We start from the raw sequence: 10232 nt of genomic DNA on the forward strand, positions 1-10232 counted from the left end.
GTGGCCCCCCTCAGGTCCCCTGCAGGTGCCTCTTGGAAGGGAGTTTGTGTTACAGGCCCAGTGAGCTCCCTACTGCAGCCGGAGCACTTTATAAACAAAGGCACATTCTGCAGAACTCAAGCAAAAGCCAGGCATGAACTTGGGATGACCCCTCCAAGCAAAGTCCCTGGTGAGTTCATCTGAAGGCCAGCTCAGATTCTCTGCTCCTCCTCCTCCTCTTCTGCTTCCCTCTCTCCCTCTCTTCCTTTTTTTTTGTGGGAAAAAAAAAAAAAAGCTTGGCTGTGAAATTATACCAATACATTTACCAGATATGAGCTTGCGGGAGGGAGAGGAGGATCAGAACACTTTCAAGTTTATGGCCCCTCACACCACCCCTGCTTGAGCCATTAGACCATCCTATCTCAAAGCAGGGCCCCTAGAGGTGTGCAAGAATGTGTTTCAGTGTGTCTACGTGTGAGAAAGAAGATGTAGAGGAATGAAAACCATGGTGTGATCGTCATAAAGTGGGTGAGTCTGACAGAGGTGAGAAAAACTGTACAAACTTATAATAAAAAGTTAATCCCATTCCACAGCTAGAGAGTTTAATGCCGTTCCGAGACATGGAAATAGTGATGGAAAAATCAGCTTTATGAAGCAGGGGGGTACTTTGAATATGAATTCAAATGCATTTTTAAATTATAGGCATTATTTAAAAACAAAATTACCTGGAGAATGTCAGAGGCACAGAAACACTGCAGTCAACAGAATGTGTTTTAGCTGAAATGCCTATTAAGAAAGGTCCAGGCCCCCATAAAGGTAAAACTAACAACAGAGAATTCTTGAGAACTGCACATGTTCCAAAATAAATTCTGGGTGGCCACTGACATAAGTTACAAACACTAATGGTAATCTTTGCAAATACAATAAACCTCAAGCTTTCTAGGCACTTGATCAAACCAAAGCTCTCAAATGCCTTTTATATCTTCCATTAAAGTTTTTCCACCCCAAGCAGCATGACATGGAGCCTTATACAGTTGGTGGATGATTTTGGCAAAGCATTTTTATTCAAGCTGCTGGAAGTTCTCTAGGGGGAGTAATAATTTGTTTATACTTTTAAAATTGAGTTAGTGGCAAGAAAGCAGCCAACAGAGAGAAGATTTTTTTTCTCTCCAGTAAACCTAAGCATTTCTTCAGGAGTTCAGTGGGTTATTTGAGAAAAAGACCTTAGACATTTTAAAAGACCTTAAAAGATACTACAGCCAAAGATGAGCTGAAGTCAAAGAAATGGACTGTAGTTCCATCTTACTTTCATTTTTGAGCATATTTTCATGATGAGCATATTTAAACCAACTCGCCTTGGCTAAAAAAGCAGCAAAGTGAAATTAGAGAGGGTCAAGTGTGAACATGAAAGATTGCTGATTGAGACCTAGTGTTGTCCCATTCTATGAGTACTTTTGGCATGAGCTTGGCCAGTGTGGCTGGAAGGAAAGTAATGAGAGCACAGAGGGAAAAGCACACAAAGCTCTGTCTGACAGTGAGCTGGCTGCCAATGAAGGACGTGGTGCAATGGCCTGTCAGACAGACATGCTGAGAGCTGGCTGCAAGACATGAAGTGTAGGCTCAGGTCTGACCACACACAAATGCAGCCACATATGAGTATACACATTCACACACTATGGCCATGAGCAAATTAGATTTTCAAGCTCATTAATCCATCTATCTGCTCAAGCTTAACACTAAGAGCATCATAAACTTACAACATACGTGAGATTGTTCCAGGGCTAATATTCAACTTTTATTCTGACGAAAATTAAATGCTGGTGTTCCCTGATTCTGTAAACATGCAGAAACCTGCCCATTTACACAAGGAGACCAAAACTAATAAACTGACTGAACCTTCACCTCTCCAATGCATATTAGGTTGAAAATCAGGTCAGATTGCTTTGCCGTTAAACATCATGTGCATCTAACCTTTAACCTTAATGCTGTTCCCATTCTTTCCCTGGAAATCATCAAATGACAACATGTGGCTTGTTCTAGTGTTCCTGCTCAGGCAGACTGCTTGGATGGTTCTTCAAAAACATATTCAATAAGAAGTAAACAGACCCGACTGTAGAGGACAATTCGTTCTCTTGTTTTTTTCTCATTATGACTTGGCCTCGCACCCAGTGAATCCCTGTCTTGTGGTTACTGCTCTGGTACTTTGCAGCTGAACAGATGGACTTTATCATATATAATACATTTGGGAATAATTGGCAAAATAACCCTGTGAAAACTTCAGTGATTGAGAATCATGCATTATTAGGGGCCGTTCACACATCTCAAAACACATGGAAAACTCCAGCTTACGCTACCGTGGCGTCTGCCGTTGCTAAGCAACCATGATGTGCACTCTCCATGATGACACGGAAGTTTTAGCACAGGATAAATGTATTTCCAGCACCGCAAATCGCTTTCAGTAGCTCTACTACTAGACAAATTTAAAAAATGGCTATCCCTGTACAGCTATGATCAGCTGTTCCTCCATCTTGGCTGAGATTTAAATGTTAAGGAAAGAGTGAGGCTGATTGGTTGGTTCTTGTCACATGACGCGCGGTGCACTTGTGGCATTCTGAAAAGCTGAAATGTTTTCATCTCGCTGTGGTGTAGATGCGCCTGAAAAACGAGCGCGTTGCAGCCCATGAGCATCGTGACCGCGTCGCTTCTATTATGAGCGCACTTGCCGTGCATCTACATTTGAAAAAAAAGAACTTGATCATGCAAAAGACGCAACATGTGAATGGCCCCTTAGACACGGACCTGTGAAGACGACAGGAAGAATGTGAACTTTTGCTACCTTGGCAGCTGAGTTGGAAACACCATGTGTAACACTGCGGATGAGTCCTCCAACGTTGCCATACTTGAAAAGTTCATTCATACCCTCAGTAACATCGTTCAGTAGGCCCATGGGGTTACCCAGGAAGTCCACTGAGCCCAGGATCTGAGCTGCCTGACTGATCATCTCCTATAAAAAGACAAAGAAAGAAGATGTAAGACCAAGAGCTAGTGAAATCACAGTGGTGATGCAAACATTGAGAACTTATACCGCAACATATAGCAATTCAGAATGAAGAATGTTTATGACCTCTTTGAAGTGCTTGAGGATGTCATTGATGATCATCTCCTGCGTCTCATAGGGATGGACTCGAGTGTAGGGGTACATGTTAATGATTGCATCCTCAAACCGAATGAGTGGGAAGCCAAGGGTTCCCTTCAAAGCCTGTGCAGAACAATGCTTAATTATGCTACAGACAAAAGAACTGCATCCAGTGAAGCGCTGATAGTACTCCAGCTGATTCTACTGTGGCTCTTGTACCTTAAGGTCAGGGGGCAACTTGTGAGAGGTGAAGACACTCAGCTTGACCTGAGGAAGACTGATCTTCAAGTTCTCAAAATAATAATGCTTTGGAGTTCCTGCAGCTTCATTTGTTTTCTCATAAAGTTTCTCATCCAGCTTCTCCACCTCTGAAACACAAAATCATGTACAGTTGTTAGCAGGGCATAATGAGGTACATTCCCCATACTGCACACCAGAGGGATACTAACTACACACCTCCCTCTGTCTGACCGTAGCCAAAGAATATGAGCAGTTTCATTAAGAGCTTCTCCTCAATGATGACAGTATAGCAGCGGGCTGTGACCATCAGATGCTGTAAGGCAGAGAATAAAATCTACAATCAAATTCCTGCAGTCAAAAGAAGATGTACAGATAGGCCTGAAGCATTTTTGGAGAGAAAGTGAGTCCATAAGTTGGTTTCACCTTATAAAGATCTGTGAGCATAAGACTGCTGGGCACTTTAACAGAGTTGACCTGCAAAGCAGGGCCTGAGTCCACTGCAGAACTTTCACTGGAGACTGGAGTCACACACAGCATAACAGGGTGAGTTGTGCCCAGGAGCTGGTTGTCCACCTGCAATAGATGAGAGAATAAAGACATGTCTGTCAGAAATATTTTTGCTTGAGAATAAGCCTTTGGCAGCTGCCATCCCTGACTACAGGATTAAACTTGGCCTAAATTCTTTATTGAAGGTTGCTAAGTCAGCACACCCACAATCCATCTCTGTATATAGTGCCAATATTCAAGGAATGGCGGTATAAAGACACAGATTGTGCATTAAATATATACATAAATGCCCACGAATATTAGATTTCATAGGGTCTGTACTAACTGAGATCTGTAAAAGTGTTTTCTGGGACCTGGTATGGATTAAATCCCATGAACAATGTATTTTCTTGGCATCTCTGTTTATGTGTTTTTGTATTAACAGCCATTACTTTGCCCAGCTGATGGTCATAAATATGGCAGATGAGCAGAAATCGAGATAGTCAACCTTACTAAACGGTCAACCATCTTGACCCTTCCCTAATCCAAAGTGAGAAATTCCCACACACTGGAGAAGTATGTTTTGGTCTGTGGCTGCTTACCTGAATGTCTTTCACTGTGAGTTCCAGCACCTGGCTGGCAGCAGTGTGGGTGAAGTGCACATCAATGCCAGACAGAGTGGTAAAAACTAGCTCTTCAGGGAGCTTATTCACCAGTGACAGGCCCACGCCTTCCTCTAGGTTCACCAACACCTACACATAAAGGCAAGAATTGGGACATCTTAACTTCCAAGTTCAGTATTTGTTAACCCTGTGCTAATTCTATTTTTACTGGAAACACAATCAACGTAAAACTCTAAATCAATCCATCTGCTGGACAAACAGAAACATGATTTTTACCTCAAGCTCCTCCTCAGGAACTTTCTTCTGAGCGCTCTCTTTATTCTGGTCTTCCTCTGTGCTGGGAGAGGGTCTATTCATGCGCCGTTGGTTGAAGTCACTAATCTGAAATGAGGTATGCAGCTTCTTATTATATTAGAAAGTGTGAAAGAAAGATAGGAACTGATTCCATTTCATATGGGTTCAGATGGCATGCTACCCCAACCATGTCCTTCAGTAACAATGAGAGTGTCTTACCCTAATCACAACGGGGCGTCTTACCTGCAGTACTCGCGTTGGTCCATCAGGCAGGACCTGTACAGACAGAACCCCTGAGCCAGGTCTCATTTTCTGGTTGATAAACTGTTGCTCTGGTAACGGTTCCAAAACACCAGAGTCTGGTCCCAGTACCACCTCAGCACCATCATATAGCCCAGACACTCCCCCTCTTACCTAAATCATCACATATAGCTTTTTAAAGAGCCACAGATTGTTTAATACTGAAAATAGCCATTGAGGAGCAAAGAAAATTAGATGAAAGAAGGACAGACCTGGACGACTAGTCTGGGTAAACCACAGGTCAACATGCCAGAGCTGAAGTGCCATGTCTGGGTGGTGCTGCGGCGGCTGTCTGGCCGCCTCAACATCAGAGGCTCATAGCTAAAAAAGAAATACAAGATATGTGAGAAATGACACCCATACACCATGATAATGTTTACTCTCTACAGGGACAAGAACAAGTTTAAAATAAGGACAAGTTGTCCTTTGTTGTGCTATGAAGCATTTAGGTAACCTGTTGTCTGTCACTGCAGCCAGTCCAGCAATGTCAAGCACTAAAGATGAACCAAGGGGACGAGGCTGAGAAGGTTTACTCTGTGGAGGAGATGAGCCCTCATGACAGAGCATTCCTGTTCCTGTCATCCGCCAAAGCTGGGAGCGCTTTCCAGGCTCCTGAAAAGATAAAGAAATGTGAGAACCTTTGAGAACAAACTATAATGGGAAACTGGCAGATAGATGGCTGAGGAAGAACATAAGCAGACCTTTTTCTTCAGGATGACTCTCTGTGTTTTCGTCTCCACATCCAACACCAGTTCAGCACAGCTGACCACCCGTTTCTTCCCCACTGGCCTCTTTCCTGCATCCCTGTTATCAAATCAAGTGAATATTTACTTACATTTACAAACATCTTTAGACATATTTACTTTATATTTCTTTACACAGAATCATCATTTCTATTAATTTTCCACTGATTTACTCAATCTGAAGAACATTAGCTGCTTCCAGCGATGTCTCGGTATGTTTTCTCTTACGGGATCGCTGTTATGACTCAGAGAGGAAGCTCATTCGCTACTCATATGTCACTCATATTACGCGTTCATAACCCTCCCTGTCTCTTCTTATGAAGAACGTCCATTACACTTCCGCATACTTTTCTGTCCACAACAAACCCAGAGAAACATTTCTACACTCGAAACATGAAGCTAATAAACACGCAATTACCATAGTGTATGGTTTGTATGTGATGTTTATGAGATTTGGGGTATTTTCATAACAATAATGAATGTTTACATGAGGAATGCTAAGCAGGTGTAGCAATTAGCGGAGTATAAAAGGCTACAAATAACTTATTTCAACATTATAATCACTAAAATCCACATTAGATCACAATCGGTGGTTATTAAAAACACTCGATAGTGGTTTGAAAAGAGATTTGAGTAAAAGCTTAGTATTAATTTTATAAATAGTCTTATGTAGCTTGATGCTAATGTTAGCTCTAATGCACCTGTTACCCTGCTGTGATTAAATTTCATGATGTATTCTATCAAAAGAATTTACGTGAGGTTGTAAGAAAATGTGATGTGGACCAGGAGACTATAAAGAGTGGATAAAGATTTTCAATTTCATGCAGTGTTTAACGACCTAATGTTATGTTTATGTTCACCTACACTGCAAAAGGGCCCCTTTTAGCTGTTATGTTGTATTTAATTTAAGGTTCAACAGGTTTGCTTTTGTAAAATGTAATTTGATAATTGCAATTTTCTTCAATCATCTAATTATTAGAACACCTCAAATACGTTGCGTGTAAAAAGTGTTTGTTTCAGCCAGTTGAAGGGTGGGTACAATGTGCATGTGATCAGGATAGTACCACCTCCACCTCATTTTGAGCCAGGAAAAACCCTGTTCTTGAAATTGGTCAAATTGCCAATTTCAAGGATGAGTGAGCTATTTGGAAGTTTAGAGGTTGAGAACTCACTCTGAGAATGTGAAGGATGCAGCAATGTAGATGAAGTTCTCATAGTAGAGCTTGTTGTATTCTCTGAAGAAGTTCATGTCAGCAGTAACCTCGGAGGATCCAGCTCCCTTCACAGTGAGGGTGATGTAGGGTTGAAGAATGGGTTCATCGCAGGCATAGTCCAGAACCGCCCCAGCTTTTACCTCTGTGTGTAGCCTGATATCAGCCACTCCATGTTGCCAGAACTGGATAGGCACCTGAAGTAAAGAGGACATATGTTACGGAGAAGTCTGTAGAGAAAATGCGCAAATGCTACAATAAGCTGGTGGCATGACCATTGCAGAGCCATCTACACTGCCATGCCAAGATACCAGAAGTAAAAATTCTCAAAGCTATCCACCAGCTTGAATAAAACAAATAACATGGCAGAAATGGCAGCTGACAACGGACCTGGGAAAACAACTGAATTTCGGCAAGACCATCTTTAGATCTTTTTTTTTCTCGGTGACAAGAAAAAAGATGCTGGAATAACGCAGCGCTTTTAGAAAGAGCTTTTAGAGTAGGCCTACGAGCGGAGAGGCACATATTGTCAGTGACAGTAGAGCAAGGTGCATGCAGCTAGATGTAGGATATTTCTATCTTCTGGATGTAGGCTCTGGAGTTGATTGGTGTGATATTGCTGTTAAACAAACTGAAGTTTGATCATCCTCAGCTGGGTAGACTGGATTGATGATGAAAGATTTGAAACACTCAAAGACTCCAAGATAAATCACAGAGAATGTGTCTAATACCAGCACCAACAGATATTTTGTTGTTTAATATCAAGTCCCAGACCAAACAAGCAGCTAAATGTCTGCCCAAAATAATAATTAGCAGATCAAAAAGGTCTGTTTTTGATGTAAGGGCAGCACGGAGATAGAGAAACCACCGGACGCAGAGCTGTCAGGTGTGAATTCAATGCATGACAGATGAATTGATTGCTTAAGTCATGACAGAGGGAGTAAAAGAGCTATTTTGTGTGACAAAAGCTTTATATCCACCTTTTGTAATGGCTGGAATGGTGTCTCGCTCAGTAAATTTAAAACCACCAACATATCATATGACAGGAAAACTGACTAAGGGGTCAGAAGAAAGTGACGGAAAATGTTTACACCTGCTGATACCTAACCCCAAATAACATAACATTGATTACAGGTACACTTTTTAAGTAGAATGTGATTCCTCTTGTAATGACTACTCTTTTATGAATGTTATAGTGACCAGAATTGAACACAGAAATGAAATTATGTTTTCTTTATATTAGTTATTTTAAGAAGTCAAAGGCACAAACAGAACCCAAGTCTGCCTTGAGCAAAACTGACATTTCTGAAATTCAAGAGCTGCACTACAATTGTTTATAATATATGATTTAGGTTTGAGATTGTGGTTAGCACTGCATTCTTATTTCATGTGTTTTGACAAATTGAGCTAAGATGCTCTTGGGTGACCTGGGTTCAAGTCCTGGCCAGATCATCTTAGTGATACTCTCTAGTCTCAAATCTCCTGAACCGTTCTACAGCCTTACAATACTTGATAATGTGTACCCTCTAAGGACTTACTTCAGAGATGTTATCTATACGGAAAGGTGGGGGCAGCTGGTCAGTGTCACTGAATGAGATTTGATATGTTGCCCCTTTCAAAGCAATCTCAGCTCGGAGGAAGAAGCAGTTTCCCAAAGTGTCCCTATGGAACACATGAGAGGAAAAAGTCTATGAAATTGAGAACTCCTCTCTTAGTCATTTTCTGTTCTGCTCAGCCATCTCTACAGATTGAACATATTTGATGGCATTGGGTACCTCATGTTGATGTGGAAAGATTTAGGCTTGTTGACCTCAAAACCTCCAGACCAGGTGCAGTTGGGAACATCCATGAGACGGACACAGAGAAGCTGATCATAGTCATTTCTGGGCCAGTGGAATACAACACTAGAGCCTGGCAGGGTGGAGATATATCCCTCTGGATTTGCAGTACCCTACAAGCAAACAACAGGTTGTCATAAACAAAACATTACTGGCTATTATGCTGTCTTTTAAGATGTATTATAAATAAATGAAAACATGCATTCCCACCTTTCCTCTGACAAATTCCCGCTGAGAGAAGGCTAGCTTGTGAGATGATTGATTGTCAAGCAGGTATCGTGGAGCAAAGGTCACAATGTGTGTGTCACGATAACGCCCCTTCCCTTTTCTCACATTTATTCCTATAATGAGACATTACATTATATTATTACATCAACTTAGCACAGTGGTGTCTACGCCTGCTTCTGGGTGGCCACTGTCCTGCAGATTTTGATATAAAACACACCTGAACCATCTAATCAGTGTCTTCAATTACTAGAAACATCCAGCGAGGTGTGTTAGTTGGAGCTAAACGCGGACGGAATTGTAGAATCCAGTCATAGAAAGGGAAATTACTGTATAACGCTATGGACTAGTGTCTGTGAATATTAAGCTGCAAAAATACTATTTAAATATGCATGTTCTCCGTGACTCCGTGTGAATGAATGTGAATTTCGTTTACTACACACATTCTGAAGCACGCATGACATGTTTTCAGCCACCAGCGCCCCAATATATGAGTACATAAACACATAAACATAATATCTAGAACTGCTCTGAGAGTTACTTCATGAGCATTTTACCGTTTCTTTTGAGAAAAACGTCACATCATATACAAACTGCAACTGTCACAGCAACCATCAAAATAAAAGTTTGGTTTAACTTAAAGAAACTGTGACAGAAATATATTACTGAATGTAATGACAGTACTACTACTAAAAATGAAATTATTAAAACATTATTTTCAAGGAATATTTACCAGAAAAATTATTTACCAGAATGTATTTACCAGAAAAATGTAAACACATAAAGCATAGTATTTCTGAAAAAATAAATAAATAAAATAATAATAATAATAAATTAGATTTTTTTTAATCAAATCGATTATTTAGAGATGCTTTTGATTATTAAAATGTAATGAAACCATTAAAATGAAATAAAGAAAAATATTGGAAAACAGAATTTGGTAAAAATAAAACATTTGAGAAAAAAAAAAACGCATTTCATAGGGCCATAAAATTGCAATTTTTGTCAAACTTTTAATACATTGCTGTTAAATTGTGTAAGTTTCATGATTTCAATTAATTAAACAATAAATTTAAATTTAACCATTAAAACTGAGTCTAGAAAAAATAAAACGGAAAAACCTAAATTTGAGAAAAAAAAAAAATGGAATTTGGGGA

At 40.4% G+C, this 10232-nt stretch overlaps 1 protein-coding gene across 1 annotated transcript in view; it reads right to left on the reverse strand.

Annotated features, from left to right (window-relative positions):
* Nucleotides 1-10232, reverse strand: part of LOC107687459 (vacuolar protein sorting-associated protein 13D-like) — a 53301-nt gene that overhangs the window by 11066 nt on the left and 32003 nt on the right. The window contains exons 54-65 of the mRNA XM_016484817.1: nt 6974-7209; nt 5760-5862; nt 5513-5670; nt 5271-5379; nt 5002-5172; nt 4741-4845; nt 4444-4593; nt 3779-3928; nt 3572-3668; nt 3335-3483; nt 3104-3238; nt 2816-2983 (exon numbers count right to left, since the gene is read on the reverse strand). Of these exons, the coding sequence (XP_016340303.1) occupies nt 2816-2983; nt 3104-3238; nt 3335-3483; nt 3572-3668; nt 3779-3928; nt 4444-4593; nt 4741-4845; nt 5002-5172; nt 5271-5379; nt 5513-5670; nt 5760-5862; nt 6974-7209 (1731 nt within the window). The remainder of the gene's footprint in view (nt 1-2815; nt 2984-3103; nt 3239-3334; nt 3484-3571; nt 3669-3778; nt 3929-4443; nt 4594-4740; nt 4846-5001; nt 5173-5270; nt 5380-5512; nt 5671-5759; nt 5863-6973; nt 7210-10232) is intronic.

The sequence above is a fragment of the Sinocyclocheilus anshuiensis genome, unplaced genomic scaffold, assembly GCF_001515605.1.
Source record: "Sinocyclocheilus anshuiensis isolate Anshui unplaced genomic scaffold, SAMN03320099.WGS_v1.1 scaffold1114, whole genome shotgun sequence".
Lineage (NCBI taxonomy): Eukaryota > Metazoa > Chordata > Actinopteri > Cypriniformes > Cyprinidae > Sinocyclocheilus > Sinocyclocheilus anshuiensis.